The 17,061-nt window shown below is 48.9% G+C and overlaps 1 protein-coding gene across 1 annotated transcript in view; it reads right to left on the bottom strand.

Moving 5' to 3' along the window:
- Positions 1–17,061, bottom strand: part of LOC309541196 (uncharacterized protein) — a 228,940-nt gene extending 211,879 nt beyond the window's left edge. The window contains exons 1-2 of the mRNA XM_082238687.1: positions 16,998–17,061; positions 1,765–1,907 (exon numbers count right to left, since the gene is read on the bottom strand). Of these exons, the coding sequence (XP_082094813.1) occupies positions 1,765–1,843 (79 nt within the window). The 5' untranslated portion in view covers positions 1,844–1,907; positions 16,998–17,061. The remainder of the gene's footprint in view (positions 1–1,764; positions 1,908–16,997) is intronic.

Below are 17,061 nucleotides of genomic sequence, written 5' to 3'. Positions count from 1 at the left end.
ATTAATCATGAGGGGGAATATGATTTTATTTGAGAATTTCCTCGCGCCTCTTAGATTACCCGGTTTCATAAATCAAAAGGTTGGCAGGGACACTCGCAGGCGCTGATTTATGGCGCCCTTCCCGGCTCTGAATTAAACAGCATTATAGTCAAGTATATTGGCTTAATTGACAGTTTGGAATTTAATATGTGTGAGTTCTGGAGTGGCCGCCAAAGCTTCCCTTTCGCTTTTGACAGGCTTCCCAAAATTCAAAGGCATGCTCTGGAATAGGGGTGGCTACCCCTTTTTTGGGGGGGTGTCAAGGGTCATCCTGATGGAGGTCCAGCCTTCTGAATGCTTCAGGGCACCAGCCGCTAGGAATCATAAATGGGGAGTTGAGGAATGTGTCTCTGCCCACCCACCTAAAGCTCTGAAGGCCTAAATTACTCCAGTCCACTTCAGGGGCAGAGGGGTGCCCCACGCTTTAGCAAGAGGGCTGGGGGCAGAGGCCGATCCTTTGGCATCACCACCGGAAGCAGAACAGAATTAATGGCGAGAGCCTGAGAGCCTCAGGTAATTTGGAGTAAGTCATTGGTCTTTAGCTTGGTGGGTCACAAATGATTCCTGCCTTGGAAGGGATTTGACAAGTGTTGGTGCTGACCTTTAAAGCCCTAAACGGCCTCGGCCCTGTAGACCTGAAGGAGAGTCTCCACCCCCATCGTTCAGCCTGGACACTGAGGTCCAGCTCTGAGAAGTGAAGGTTACAGGGAACCAGGCAGAGGGCCTTCTCGGTGGTGGCGCCCGCCCTGTGGAACACCCTTCCATCAGATGTCAAGGAAATAAACAACTACCTGACTTTTAGAAGACATCTGAAGGCAGCCCTGTATTGGGAAGTTTTTAATGTTTGATGTTTTATCGCTTTATTATTATTATTATTATTATTATTATTATTATTATTATTATTAATTGTCACGGCTAAAAATTGGCCGCTGTTTCTTTAATGCTAAAAGAACTAAGTCAGCATGAGTCAGCGGCCTACAATGACTCGTGAAACCTTTCACTTAATTGTACCTGTATATATACAGTGGTCAACGTTAGTGTTTGGTGTGCATTGGTTGGTGAAAGCTGGTAGTGTTGACGTGTGTACAGTTGGTCGTTCGTTTTGCAGATAAAGACTTTTAAGAATAAAAGCAGAAAATACTCTGCGAGGACACTCTTCTCATGGACTCCTTTATCCCGACAAGGGTCCAAGGACCAGGCTGAGGAGACAAAGGAAGTCAGGACCTGTGCTGCTTTTTTCAAACACTGACATTAATATTCTGTTGGGAGCCAACCAGAGTGAAACTGATTGCCACAGAATCATCGAAATAAATAAACAAATCCAAACCATAGTAGGTTAGTCAAGCCATCAGTAAGGCTAATAAGACAATCCAATGCTGGACATACTCAGAGTAGGCCCCTTTTAAATGAATGGGCACGACTGGCTTGGGTTAATGAGCTTCAATAGTTCTACTCTGTGTAGAACGTACTTGGATACAACGCAATGTCCAGGGCAAAAACTGATCTCCATTATCTCCAAGACTCGTGTTGCTGGGTCCACATTCCCCAGACTTTTCCATACAGCGAGATTGGGGCAGGAGGAACTAAGTGAGTCTCCCCGAGGAAGGAATCGCATAGCAAATACGCCCCCCCCCCCCCGGAGAACACACCAGCATCTCACAAATAAGGAGAGGTGATTCTGTCTGTTTTGCTTTGCCTGCCACACCTGAGGAGATCTGAGCATACCTTCTGGCGGAGTCGATGCTTTGTACTGGGCCACAATAGCTGCCAGAAGGAGGAGGAACTTGACACACGATGCTTTCATCTTCCTACTGTAGAAGCCCCTCTTGGGACAGAGGTGTCATTGGAAAGACTGCAAAGTCAAGTTTCTGCAACAGAAAAAAGAGGGTTTGTTACAAGTGGTCTGTTTCCGGGCACAATTCCGGGCCTTGTTTAGACCTATAAATCCTTGAATGGCTCAGGACCTCTCAAGGATCACATCTTCCCATTGGAACAAACCTGGACCCTGAGCCCACCATCTGGGTTGTGTAGTGTGGTGTAGTGGTTAAGAGCGGTGGACTCGTAATCTGCTGAACTGGGTTCGCTTCCCCACTCCTCCACATGCAGCTGCTGGGTGACCTTGGGCCAGTCACACTTCTCTGAAGTCTCTCAGCCCCACTCACCTCACAGAGTGTTTGTTGTGGGGAGGAAGGGAAAGGAGAATGTGAGCCGCTTTGAGACTCCTTAGGGTAGTGACACGGGTGGCGCTGTGGGTCAAACCACAGAGCCTAGGGCTTGCCGATCAGAAGGTCGGCGGTTCTAATCCCCGTGACAGGGTGAGCTCCCGTTGCTCGGTCCCTGCTCCTGCCAACCTAACAGTTCGAAAGCACGCCAAAAAGTGCAAGTAGATAAATAGGTACTGCTCCGGCAGGAAGGGGACATGGTGTGGCGCTGTGGGTTAAGCCACAGAGCCTAGTGCTTGCTGACCAAAAGGTCGGCGGTTCAAATCCCAGCGACGGGCGAGTTCCTGTTGCTCGGTCCCAGCTCCTGCCAACCTAGCAGTTCGAAAGCACGCCAGTGCAAGTAGATAAATAGGTACCGCTCTGGCTGGAAGGTAAACAGCGCTTCCATGTTCTGGTCTTGCCAGAAGTGGCTTAATCATGCTGGCCACATGACCTGGAAGCTGTACACCAGCTCCCTTGGCCAGTAAAGCGAGATGAGCGCCGCAACCCCAGAGTCATCTGCGACTGGACCTAATGGTCAGGGGTCCCTTTACCTTTACCTCTACGGTAGTGATAAAGCGGGATATCAAATCCTAACTCCTCCTCCTCCTCCACCTCCTTCTTCTTCTTCTTCATGTGCCTCCTCCGCAAGAGGTCCAGAGGGTGGAACAAGACTGGTGGGGGGCATGTGTCAGGGAATGGCAGGACACTGCTGAGTGCACTGGGAGAAAGGGAGCTGGGGTCAAATTTTGGAGAGGGGGCTAGTGGTTTGTGGGGAACTGTGCCAGCCTGGAGGCAAGAGGCAGAGGGAGCTTCAGAGTTGGAGGGTGGAGAACAGGATGGGTCAGGAGAAAAGGAAGAAGCAGGTCAAGGAAGTGAAGGTCCATATGCTTCCCCGCTGTCTGCCAGAACCAGGGGTGGATTGAAAAGGGAGGAGTAGAGGAAGTTTTCTTGCAGGCACAGTCTCTGGCTGCATGCATGCAGACCATTGGGGGAAGGTACACAAACTGGTGCCCCCTGTCGCTGCAACTGCTCCATGCAGCACAGACCTGGGAATAGCTGCCTATCCTTGAGATTCGTGTGTCTAGATCTCGAGAGTTGTAGATGCTACTGTGTTATTTATGACAATAAAGACCTGGCCATGTGCCGTGGGCATTCCTTTGGCTGCGAAGTGCCCTTGGCAGCATGGCCCAGGGAAAGTCCCAACTGAGTGTTGGATAGAGAAGACTTGTTGTTGTTTAGTCGTGTCCGACTCTCCGTGACCCCATGGACCAGAGCACGCCAGGCACTCCTGTCTTCCACTGCCTCCCGCAGTTTGGTCAAACTCATGTTCGTAGTTTCGAGAACGCTGTCCAACCATCTCGTCCTCTGTCGTCTCCTTCTCCTTGTGCCCTCCATCTTTCCCAACATCAGGGTCTTTTCCAGGGAGTCTTCTCTTCTCATGAGGTAGCCAAAGTACTGGAGCCTCAGCTTCAGGATCTGTCCTTCCAGTGAGCACTCAGGGCTGATTTCCTTCAGAATGGAGAGGTTTGATCTTCTTGCAGTCCATGGGACTCTCAAGAGTCTCCTCCAACACCATAATTCAAAAGCATCAATTCTTCAGCGATCAGCCTTCTTTATGGTCCAGCTCTCACTTCCATACATCACTATTGGGTCCTCCAAGAAGACTTGGAGGACCACATTTAGCTCCTGTTTCTCCACACCAATTTGCAGCGTGGACATTGCTGTGCCTCTTAATCACCAGTAGAGGCCAGTGGTGCAATGCAGTGGTCCTTACCTGACATCGCAACAAGGGCATTGCTGTAGCTTACTGGGAAGGGGAAGGTCGATTGGTGGTGAGGTTGGAGTGGTACGAACACAGCGGCGGAGCCAATCTGCTTGCACCGTACAGACCTCACCCCCTCCTGGTAAGCTGCGGTGATGCTAAGTGCCACAGCGTCACCAGCCTCTACTGGCGGGAACCGAATCATATCCATACTGATTGGAACTTCTTATGTCTCTTGCATTGCTTAGCCCTTGGAACTCATTTTATAAAACCAACAGTTCTTCTTCTTTCTGAACATATAATGCACACACATACACACTCAGATGACTACTTCATGCATCTGACAAGGCAAACTCTGCCCCACAAAAGTTTATGCTATAATAAATCTTTAAGGTGCTAAAGAACCCTCTATTGTTTCAGCTTCCATTGCGGCAAAAGGGAAGGGCATTTTAAAATAAAATGAAATGAAAAGCAAAATCTGTTGGGGAATGGGAACCATTTCAACAAACAGAAGGGCTTCAGATGGCATCTGAGCAATGCCCTTGATCTTTTATTGCTCCTTGCAAATGGTTATTGGGGGCAGCTTTCCCTCTGTTTTTTATAGGGCTCTGTAAAAGTCACCCTGACACCCTATATAATGTTATGTTGGCCTGAGTACGCTTTGCTCCCAAGTGAAGTCAGCTGCGGGAGAACAGAACCAGATCTTTAGCATTTGAGAAACACTCGTTGAAAACTCATTAAAAACATTTCTTTAAAACGACAACACCAAATCTCTCTTTCAGCCAAAAGGAGGATAGCAGCAGTGCAGCATTAATTCAGGGACGGGACAAACATTCTCAAGTTTTGAGAAGAGTTTAGCTTGTTCATAGAATTGACTTGGTAAAGGTAAAGGGACCCCTGACCATTAGGTCCAGTTGTGGCCGACTCTGGGGTTGTGGCGCTCATCTCGCTTTATTGGCCGAGGGAGCCAGCGTACAGCTTCCGGGTCATGTGGCCAGCATGACTAAACTGCTTCTGGCGAACCAGAGCAGCGCACGGAAACGCCATTTACCTTCCGACCGGAGCGGTACCTATTTATCTACTTGCACTTGATGTGCTTTCGAACTGCTAGGTTGGCAGGAGCTTGGACCAAGCAACAGGAGCTCATCCCGTAGCGGGGATTCGAACCGCCAACCTTCTGATCGGCAAGTCCTAGGCTCTGTGGTTTAACCCACAGTGCCACCCGCGTCCCTTATAATTGACTTGGTAGAGATATGCAAATTTATCCATTTCAGCTTCTCTCACTTTCCAGGTCTTAAGTGCAAGCTTAAGATTTTTTAATCCTCGTGGAAATCCATCTGCATCTTAGTGCAAACTTCTCTGAAAGTATTTTAATATTACCCATTAAGTTTCCCCTGGTGTAATGGGCTGCATCCAACCAAGCTGTTCCATTCGCTCAGCAACCTCTGCTTGCTCAGCAAAACCTCCTTTCCCTCTCTCCTGTCCAAAAATAACTTCTCTGGAGGGCTGGCAGAAACTCCGGAACAGATTTGTTGGCACCCGTCTGTCTCGAGAGACAATGTCGTGTGCCTCTGGGGGCGAAGCCAAACTGCTGGAGACTCACAGCAGCTGCTGTGGCTGCAGAAGCACTTGCAACTCCTGCTTCACGCATTATTTTTGCTGCATCAGCAGCATCAAAGTGACCTCCCTGGGGTGCAAACCTGGGTGGTGTGTCTGGAGGTGGTGTGTCTGGAGGTCAAGGGCTGAACGTGTCCAGAGGAGGGCAACCAAAATGGTCAAAGGCCTGGAAACGATGCCTTATGAGGAATGGCTAAGGGAGCTGGGCATGTTTAGCCTGGAGAAGAGGAGGTTAAGGTCTGATATGATAGCCATGTTCAAATATATAAAAGGATGTCACATAGAGGAGGGAGAAAGGTTGTTTTCTGCTGCTCCAGAGAAGCGGACACGGAGCAATGGATCCAAACTACAAGAAAGAAGATTCCACCTAAACATTAGGAAGAACTTCCTGACAGTAAGAGCTGTTCGACAGTGGAATTTGCTGCCAAGGAGTGTGGTGGAGTCTCCTACTTTGGAGGTCTTTAAGCAGAGGCTTGACAACCATATGTCAGGAGTGCTCTGATGGTGTTTCCTGCTTGGCAGGGGGTTGGACTCGATGGCCCTTGTGGTCTATTCCAACTCTATGATTCTATGATTCTATGACCTCCCTGGGGTGCAAGCCTGGGCAGCGTATCTGGAGGTCAAGGGCTGCCCAAGCGATAAGACCCCCATCTCGGCCTCGCTGATGTGGTCCAAAGGAAAGAAGAGCAAGACCTTTGGCACCAGCTTGGCTACAGGAGTTGCCAGAAGGGGGCATACAAGGAGCCATCCAACTGCCTTAGGGACTCCACTCCTCATTTGTGTACGATTTACTCTTTAGTCTTTTCTCCTCCCGAATATATCTCACAAGGCAGCTATGTTGTGACTTGCTAAATATCCTGACCTGGGCAGCTTCCTTACAGTTAGCCCGTTGTAGTTAAGATTGCTTTCAAACATTTTGTGCCATGACTCTTTAAGAGCGGCGGAAGAAGGAACCACAAGCCTACCCCTGTCCCAAGGCTTAGTCCAAAAATGCTGAATTTGTCCTGCTAGACAAAGACCCATCTAGTCTAACACTCGGTTGTGTGGCGAGTTCCCACCCCCCAGTGGAAATAATGGCACATGGCTCAATTATTAAGGTTAATGTGCTAAATAAGGCCACAACTTTATTGGTTACAGGTGATGAGCGATGTTGGCTTAGGCATTGGTCCTAACCAACTATATTCGACTTCAGCCTGTCTGCTAGAAGTCCGGGAAGGGTTAGCCACCAGTAGGAGGAGTCCTGCTGATGCACATCAACTAGGAACTCCCCTGGGGCCACCGATAGGGGGCGTGACTTAGGCCCCCACCTCCCCAGGCTTCGGACAGGGCCACGCCCCTCAGAATCCTTTATCGGACTACCCTTCAATATGCGTGGCAGGTGATGGCATTACCTTCCCTCTCCCAACTACAGAATTATACCAATGGCTAACTGCCAATGCCAAGAAAGTTGTGACGATTTGCTACAAGGTAGGCGAAAACCAAGTGGCCGGTGCCAATTTGCCAAGTGGAAAAAGTCCTACCAGGCCCCTCAACGGCAACCAACCCAGGTCCATAGCAATGTCAAGGAATGAAAACCTTATAAAGCTGGAGGGTGGGAAAAGCAGGAACAGCTGGCCAGCGGCAAAGAGGGAGAGCCCCAGCCGCGTCCTGCCTTAAATAGGGCAGGCCACACCCCCAGAGCCAGCCGATTGGCTGGCCGGGGGATGATGCGGCCGGGAATCCCCCCAATCAAGTGGGGCTGGGCTCCAGCCATCACGAGCATGGTGGGGGCGTGAAGCCTGCAACTCCACCTCCTCCGAAGGGCAGAAGTGGCTTTCTCAGTGGCTAACCAGATAGCCCATCAGGAATCCCAACAGCAGGTCCTGAAAGCAACAGCAGAAATCTCCGCATCTGCGATTCTCAACAATTGGAATTCGGAGACATATTGTTTCTGATAGTGTCCACAGTCACTCTGGCTAGGAGCCATTGGTAGTCGGGTCCTCCTCACCAGCTGTGTTTAGAGGAGCTTTCACCACCCTGGTGACTTCCAGATGTTTTGAACTACAACTTCCCTCAGCCCCAGCCAGAACAGCTGGAAACAGGCAGGCAAAAGCTGGCCTCTGGAATCCAGAGACAAAAGGCTAGAGTTACGCACAGGCTGCGACAGGCCGCCATCTTGTTTGCAAGCCAGGTGCACACTTTCGTCAGCGGGAGCACCTGTGGAGCATTCGCCTGGGGAGAAAATTGAGGGCGTGTGTGGCAGCCTCAAGATCTGCCAGAATATTCTCTCCTAGCTTTTGAGCAGACCAAGCCTGAATCCCAGGCCCGGCAAATCCCACACAAGTTTTTTTTTTTATTCCACTGGAGAGCGAAGGCAAATAACTAAGTCGGATAGAATCGCTTGAATCGTGGCTCCGGGGCTGATTGTAAAAATGACATTTCCACTCACTCAAGCTGACAGCCGCGTTTGCTGAGAGGATGTGATCATGGACAAATTTGCCCCGAGCTGGTTTCTGGGCTGCCTGCTTGGATCCTGCGCTGGAACGAGCAGGAGGAGGAGGGGAACAAGAGCTCCAATAATACCCTCTGTTCGGGGAAGACCTCTCCCCCTGCTGTCCTAAAGGACATAAGAAGGCAGTGTGGTGTAGTGGTTAGAGTGGCGGACTAGGACCTGGGAGGACAGGGTTGAAAAACACACTCGGCTATGAAGCTCACTGGGTGAGCTCAGTCCGGTCCCTGCCTCTCAGCCTAGCGATCAAGGACTGGTTGGACGCAGAGGAATGGTGGGAGGGACCGGCTGGGGAGCCCCCAAGGGAAGAGGGCTCAGAGCCGGAACAGTGGTGGTGGGACGATGGTGAGTGGTTGGAGGGAGAAGACCAGGAAGAGGATGTGTCAGAGGCTGTAGAGGTAACAGGGCTTGGTGAGCTGGGAGAGTCTGTGGAAGAGAGAAGTCCAGAATCAAAGGCAGAAGCTGAAGCAGGAAGAGGAGGGAGACCAAGAGGCAGAGATGAGTCTGGCCAGTCCCGAGTCTCTCCCCCTCTTGCTGCAACAAGCTCCCCTCCCCACTTGTCTCCCAGAACCAGAAGAGGCATGAAAAGGGGGGAAGAGAGGTTGGTTGCATGTAGGCACAGTCTCTGCTTGCTTGGAAAAAGCCCTGGAGGAGGCTGAGCACTCTAGAAGAGCTGGCCATTGATGCTGCGAAGCCCGGCCCCCTTCCAAGAAATATAAAAGGTAAAGGACCCCTGACAGTTAAGTCCAGTCGCGATCGACTCTGGGGTTGCGGCGCTCATCTCGCTTTACTGGCTGAGGGAGCTGGCGTTTGTCCGCAGACAGTTTTCCCGGGTCATGTGGCCAGCATGACTAAGCCACTTCTGGCGAAACCAGAGCAGCGCATGGAAACGCCATTTACCTTCCCGCCGGAGCGATACCTATTTATCTACTTGCACTGGCGTGTTTTCGAACTGCTAGGTTGGCAGGAGCTGGGACCGAGCAACAGGGATTCGAACCGCCGACCTTCTGATTGGCAAGCCCTAGGCTCAGTGGTTTAGACCACAGCGCCACCCACATCCCTCCAACAAATATACAAGGGGCTAAAGACATCTTGCCGCCTAGAGTTGGCACATCTGCCTCCAACTGTGGAGATAGACCATAGCCATCAGGACTAGCAGCCATTGATAGCTTTCTCCATGAATCTATACTAACCTCTTTTAAAGCTATCTGAGTTAGTGGCCATCACTGCCTCCTGCAGTTCCACAGTTTAACTATGCGCTGTGTGAAGAAGGATTTTCTTTGATCTGAGCTTGTGTTTTTATGCTCTTGGTTTTGCCTTCATGCCCCGCTCATAAGCTTCTAAACGGGGCAGGGTTTGCTGGAAATGCAATGCAGGGTCAAGATGCTTCTTACATTTCCATGATATTTCCTACACACTGTTTTGGGTATTGAGCACACACCCCTTTAGGAATGCTCCCCTGCGTTCATCTATTTCATCGGTTCTCAACCTGTGGGTCCCCAGATGTTGTTGGACTACAACTCCCATCATCCCTGAGCTCTGGCCTTGCTAGCTAGGCCATGGACATGCTATGTGATCTGATCGTGAATTTGGGGTGACCCAATGCAAAAATCCTGAGGATCCATGTGCTTTTACCTCCCCCCCTCCCAGGCAGCTTCCTTTATCTCTAAAGTCCCTTATCTCCTTCCCGATCGCTTGCCGATCAGCTGCTCAGCGGCTTTGTTTCAACCCCCCCTCCCTCTTGTTTGCCTTAGTGTCTTTTCCTTAGCTGGAGCAGTTTTTTACTCCTCCTTTTCTTCTAATTTCTCTCCTCGTTGCTTGTCTTAGTATTCCTGTCTCCTCTCCTTGCAAGTTCGCTGTCTTTACCTCCCCCCTCCTAGGCAGCCTCCTTTATCGCTAGAGTCCCTTATCTCCCTCCCAATCACTTGCCGATCAGCTGCTCAGCAGCTTTGTTTCAACACCCCCTTCCCTCTTTCTAAAAAAAAAAGAGCACGATCTGCTTTTTGCCTTGCCTCTGGGCAATTCGGCTCCAGGGCCCATGCATTCGCTCCATAAGACACACAGACATTTCCCCTTACTTTTTAGGAGGAAGAAAGTGTGTCTTATGGAGCGAAAAATACGGTATTTGTTTGCAAATGGCTATCAATCCACTTCTGGAGAGGCCACAAACTGCCTAGCGATGTTAAGAAGAAAGAACAAGGTGTATGGGAGTGAGAATTCTTGGCAAGGTCTAGTCAATAAAAGAAGATTGACAGCCTGGCTTTGTAATCCAGCGCCCCCAGCAAACTTGCCAAGGTTGTTCAGAGGCACCGACTAAGCAGGACTGACTGGCAACTCCTCTGTGTCATCAACTCATTCTTTGGCCCCAGTATCTATTGTTGCGCCTGAACGCAAAAGCACACCACCACCGAAACAACTCTTTGGTCCAAGTTTAGAAGAAGAAGGAAACGATTTCAGATTAGCATTTCAGTCAAGCCTGGAAGAATCCCTGCCCAAATGGAACAATGAATCTCACCAGTCTTTCAAAGAGAAGCTGAGCTCACTGGTCCTTGTTCAACATCTTCATAAACGACTTGGATGAAGGAACTGAAGGCTTGCTCATCAAATCTGCAGGTGACAACAAACCAGGGAGGGGCAGCTAAAACCTCGAAAGATAGAATCAAGATTCCAGATGACCTTAACAGACTGGACGGCTGGACCATAACTAACAAAATGAAATTCGGTTGGGTCAAATGTCAGGTTCTACACTTAGGCAAGAAGAACAAGCTGTGCAAATATAAATAATTGGGAGTGGGGGCACCGGGCTTGCCAGCAGTACATGTGAAAAGGATCTTGGGGTCTTAGTAGACCACAATCTGAACATGAGTCAACAGTGTGATGCAGCAGCAAAAATAGCTAATGCTATTCTAGGCTGCATCAACAGAACTGTAGAGTCCCAATCAAGGGAAGCGATGGTATTCTGCCTCGGTCAGATCCCATCTGGAATACTGTGTCCAGTTCTGGGTTCCACAATTTAAGAAGCACGTTGACAAGCTGGAATGTGTGCAGAGGGGGGAACCAAGATGATCAAGGGTCTGAAAACCACGCCTGATGAGGAATGGTTGAAGGAGCTGGGTATGTTAAGCCTGGAAAAGAGAAGACTGAGAGGAGATACGAGAGCCATCTTAAAATATCTCATCCAATGGAAGATGGAGCGAGCTTGTCTTCTGCTGCTCCAGAGGGGACGAACCAAACCAATGGATTCGAATTACAAGAAAGCAGATTCCAAGAAAGAAGAAGCTAATTTCAGACAGTTTGACAGCGGAACAGACTCCCATGGAAGGTGGTTCTTCAATGGAGGCATTTAAACAGAGGTCGGATGGCCATATGTCAGGAATTATTTAATTGCAATTCCTGCACTGCAGGGGGTTGGACTAGATGACCTGGGATGGTCCCTTCCCATTCTACAATTCTATTATTCTGTGCCACAGCGGCAGGGTGTGTGTGTGTGTGTGTGTGTGTGTGATCTGCAGCCACTTGCCAAGAGCACCAGCGTGACAGCTTTCATCCCACTTTTTATTCACCTCCTGAAACCCCTTCCCCAACTTAATTACTGCCTGACGAAGTGACAAGGGGGCATTTCTGCTCAGTCATCATTGTCCCGTCCCCCGTCCGTCTGTCTCCCACCGCCTTGCACACCTGAAACTCGTATCATCCAAAGCAGCGTTCAATTTTCTTTTCCTGCCTATTTCTTTGCACACCCATACAACGCTGCCAGCTGCAATCATAGCACACGCCCCCCAACTTTAATTCATTTTCAAATTTGTTTCCAATCTAACAAATCCGGGGGGCCTCTATTCAATCAGCGACCCACTTCTCACATTAGCAAACGGCTCTCAAGGATGCCATTCCCCAGATGTTTCCACTCAAGGCTTTCTCTCCCAGTGCCAGCTATGTCGATACGGAGCAAAATATGGGGTTCTGCAGAAAGCTGCGTCGGCCATTCATAAATTTGTCCCCTTTTGCTGATTGCCAGGCAGGGGATTAAGCCTGGGCCCTGTTGAATGTGCCTTGAATGAGAGTGTTTTCAGCTTTGGAAAGACCGATCTCACCTTTTCTTAATATGCCATTGAAACGCACAAAGAGCCCTTTCTGCTGTTTTATCTGGAGAAGAATGACTTCTGGCACCCGTCCAGGCTAAACAGCTGGAACAAGCCAGGGCAGAATCTTGGAAAGACATCTTTGGAAAGCGAGGCTGGAGGAAATTAGCAACACAGCTCTCAAACAGACAGGGCGAGAATCCAGATTTCGGGGATGGGGTGCCCACACTCACTTCTCCCCCATCCTGGGAGATATGCCCCAGTTGGCAACACAAAACAGCTGAAGGAAGCACTTTTAAAGAGGCCCTCTCCTTGGCACACTGTAAAATGCACTGCTTGGCATTGCTGGGGATGTTGGGTTGACTGTATGGATGCAAGAAGGCATTTTCTGTTCTGCCCTGAACTCATCGCACGCAGCACAGCTTCCGTTCTGCTGCAGTTCATCCTCCACCATAGAATCATAGAGTCATCTGGTCCAACCCCCTCAGTGCCGGATTTACATATAAGCTAAACAAGCTGTAGCTTAGGGCCCCACTCTCTTGGGGGCCCCCAAAAAATTTGAAGGAAAAACCCACTGGATGTAAATTTCCAAAATATAAGATAAAAAACAAATAAAATAAAACCTACCTACAGCAAAGGGACATGGGTGGCGCTGTGGGTTAAACCACAGAGCCTAGGACTTGCCAATCGGGAGGTCGGCGGTTCGAATCCCTGCGACGGGGTGAGCTCCTGTTGCTCAGTCCCTGCTCCTGCCAACCTAGCAGTTTGAAAGCACATCAAAGTACAAGTAGATAAATAGGTACCGCTCCGGCAGGAAGGTAAACGGCGTTTCCGTGCGCTGCTCTGGTTCACCAGAAGCGGCGTAGTCATGCTGGCCACATGACCCGGAAGCTGTACGCTGGCTCTCTCGGCCAATAAAGCGAGATGAGCGCCGCAACCCCAGAGTCGGTCACGACTAGACCTAATGGTCAGGGGTCCCTTTACCTTTACCTACAGCAACAGTGTTTTGTGTTGTGTAGGCTCCTATTTGTTACGTGCAAATGGCTTTAGATACATATTAGGTCCATAAATTACCATATAGCATATATTCAACACAAAAGAACAGCGACCATTTGTTCTTGACAAAGGGCAGCCCGACATATATAGGGCCCCATTACCTTCAGTAGCTGAGGGCCTCATCAAATCTCAATCCAGCCCTGAAGCCCCTGCAATGCAATATGTCCAAAACTACCTTGTCTGATGCGGAGAAATGAGATTACTTATGTAATTATTGAAGTCACATAATTAATTACATAAAGAGGTGTATGGGGTGTTAGGGGAGGGGTAGAAGGAAAACTCTGGTCCTAAATCTCCTCTACCTTGGGGAATATCTTTAGGAGAAGAAAAGAGTAAGCCCTACACAAATCCAGAAGACGGTTGGATGGCGTCTTATATGCCTCCTTCCGGCAACTTCTGCAGCCAAGATGGTGCCAAACGTCTTGCTCTGCTTCCCTTTGGACCACACCAGCGAGGCTGAGAGGGGGGGTCTTGTCTCTTGGCTATTTGCAGATTAGTTGCGCAGCAGAAGGCGTGCTGGGGAGACCACACATTCAAGAAACGCAAAATAACTTTTGCTAGGTTTTAACAACAAAAACAGAAACTCCTTTTACACCAAATTACAATATATCAATAAGCATGACCCACCTACCAGGGTACTGAGGGAGCTACAGGCTGCTCTTTATATACCATACCCAACAGCTTAATTCACAGCTGTAAAACTAGGTCATGTTATTTGCTCTGGCCTTTAAAGAAATACACATCTTCAAATTTAAAGAGACCATTCAGCCCAGGACCTCCAGACACACTGCCCAGGGAGGTCACTTGGGTGCGGCTAATGCCCTGGAGGAGCACTCTGCTGTGTCTCAAGACAGATGGATGCCAACATGAAGTTACGTCAATTACGTTGTCCTTATGTTATTCAGGACCCAGGTGGTGCTGGGGTTTAAACCACTGAGCCTAGGGCTTGCCGATCGGCAGGTCGGCGGTTCGAATCCCTGCGACGGGGGGAGCTCCCATTGCTCAATCCCTGCTCCTGCCAACCTAGCAGTTTGAAAGCACATCAAAGTGCAAGTAGATAAATAGGTACCTTCCAGCAGGAAGGTAAATGGTGTTTCCGTGTGCTGCTCTGGTTCACCAGAAGCGGCTTAGTCATGCTGGCCACATGACCCGGAAGCTGTACGCCTGCTCCCTCGGCCAATAAAGCGAGATGAGCGCCGCAACCTGAGTCGGCCATGACCGGACCTAATGCTCAGGGGTCCCTTTACCTTTATCTCTACCTATGTTTAACATAGGTAGAGATGCAAGGCAGGGCTATGTGATGGCACCAGTTACCTATCTTGAAAGCAACTAGTTGTATTTACTGGTTCAATTTCTGTTCCAGACACGAGACAAATAAGCAGAGAAAGCGAGTTCCACTCGTTTGTCTCGTATTTTCATTCTCCAACATCCCCTACTCACGAGAAAGCACCCACTCTGCATGTCTTCATAAGATCAAGGAGGAGAACCAAGCTCTGTCGGCCTGCCTTTGCCTACCTGAATGCCCCCCAGATGTTCTGGACTACAACTCCCATCAGCCCTTGCTAGCACCACTTGCTAGAGGCCATAGAGTGAGGGGAGAGGGGTCTTGGGTTCGAATCCTTCTTGCGGGTTTCCCATTGGGGCATCTGGTTGGCCACTGTGAGAACAGGATGCTGGACTAGACGAGCCGCTGGCCTCATCCGGCAGGTTCTACTTATGTCCTTATGTTCCTTGATAGCCTTATCCTCCATGAATTTCCCTCATCCTCTTTTAAATCCATCCCTGTCTCCTGTGGGAGGGAGTTCCACAGGTTAACTAACTGCTACTGTGAAGTTGTACTTTCTTGTTATCTTCCCCGACATTCAGCTTTTTTTTTTGGGATGTCTGTGTGAGCTCTAGTGTTATGTGAGAGGCAATGGAATTTAGGCCCAGCAGCAGAACATTCCCAATTTGCAGCAGGTGGAACTGGGCGATTCCCAGACAAGGTGTGTGAGGTTTGGGAAGACGGGTCGGCATTCTTGGCCCAACCATGACTTTATTTGCGTACTAATGACCCAGACGCCTGCGAGCAGCAAAGTCATGGAAGGTTATCCAGAAGGCGCTTCCTCTCATCCTGCCCAGATCTTGAATTGGGCAGATATCCAACATTCCTCTGTGCACAGGGGTGTGTGTGTGTGTGTGTGTGTGTGTGTGTGTGCAAGTTTCAGTAAAGTAATTTCATGTCCTGTGAAAATCCACAGCTTTGGAATTCTTTTTTGTTCATTTTTCAAATTACAGTTTTACAATCACATATCCAACATACAACATAAACACAAGATTCCAAAAAAATCTCCTGGGGTTCTCTCCTCCCCTTCATGGGTCCTCTTGTTAGCTATTTCCTCCTGCATCTTTTATAATAATCCAAATCTTTTACATCTCCATCGTATCCAAGATTCAACTGTTAAACTACATTGGCTCCCAGGACGTTTCCAATCACAATTCAAAGTGTTGGTGCTGACCTTTAAAGCCCTAAACGGCCTTGGTCCAGTAGACCTGAAGGAGCGTCTCCACCCCCATCGTTCTGCCTGGACGCTGAGGTCCAGCTCCAAGGGCCTTCTGGCAGTTCCCTCATTGCGAGAAGTGAGGCTACAGGGAACCAGGCAGAGGGCCTTCTCGGTGGTGGCACCCACCCTGTGGAACACCCTCCCTTCAGATGTCAAAGATAAGAACAACTACCAGACTTTTAGAAGACATCTGAAGGCAGCCCTGTTTAGGGAAGCTTTTAATGTTTGATGGACTATTTTAATATTTTGTTGGAAGCCGCCCAGCCAGATGGGTGGGGTATAAATAATAAATAAATTATTATTATTATTATTATTATTATTATTATTATTGCCACCAACTGGCACCAATCAGGATGCTTTGCATAGGATAGCATAAACAGCCAACAACAAAATCCTGCCAAAGTCTTGCACTTTCAGGGGGAAATCCTGTAGCTTAACCAGCGAGCAAACCCCTTTCAACACAGTAGGGCGTACTTCTGAGGAGAGATGCAGAAGGTTGCAGAAGATAGCAAGTGACAAAAGTCTTGTTGGTGACAATGTGGACTTGTTTCCCCTGTGTAGAATTACAGTGTTAAAGCTGCACAGATTTCAACAGGAGATTTAACCCTGTGCATAACTCCCTAGTGAAACAAATAGGGGCTAATAAGAACTCGCCTTCAGTCCTGGGGTTGGTGAATCTGTAGATTTTTGTTCCTCCGAGTTTCTCATTTGTCCTATCAGTCCTCCACATTTCCACACCAGTTTGCATTTTTTAAAACAACAACAACCATCAACTCATCGTGGAAATTCGCCAGCATTTTGTTGTGAATTTATCCTAACATTCACATTTCTGTGCGCAGAATTTTGTGTAACATGCACATTTCTGCAAAGCCCTTCCCCCTAACAAGATGCATTTTCTGCTATCTTATTTTCACAATTATATGAATTTCTATGCATTCTTTACCCTGTTACATGCATTTTTGTACACCTTACTTAGCTGGAGAACGGCACTGCAAAATCTGGAGAAACGTGAATGTCAAAGCACGGCGTGTTTTGGCTCGCATAGTGTGAATTAAGTAGGCTTTCCTTTGAAAGCACGCTGAAACAATTTTCTACCCCCTGTCCCCAATTCCTACTTCTAAAATGCGGCGATTTGCTTCGCTGGGAGCGAGTCGAGAAAGAAACCACCCAACCCTGAGCGCTGCTAAAGACGATATTAGCACCACTTACCTGCTCTGAGTTTGCAGGCACATCCTTGGCCGCTGTAGTGATGAAACACTATGAACAGCAAAAC

Source organism: Podarcis vaucheri (assembly GCF_965113315.1).
Source record: "Podarcis vaucheri genome assembly, chromosome: 10".
In the NCBI taxonomy this organism is placed as follows: Eukaryota; Metazoa; Chordata; class Lepidosauria; order Squamata; family Lacertidae; genus Podarcis; species Podarcis vaucheri.
This window is presented reverse-complemented; position numbering and strand designations above follow the sequence as displayed.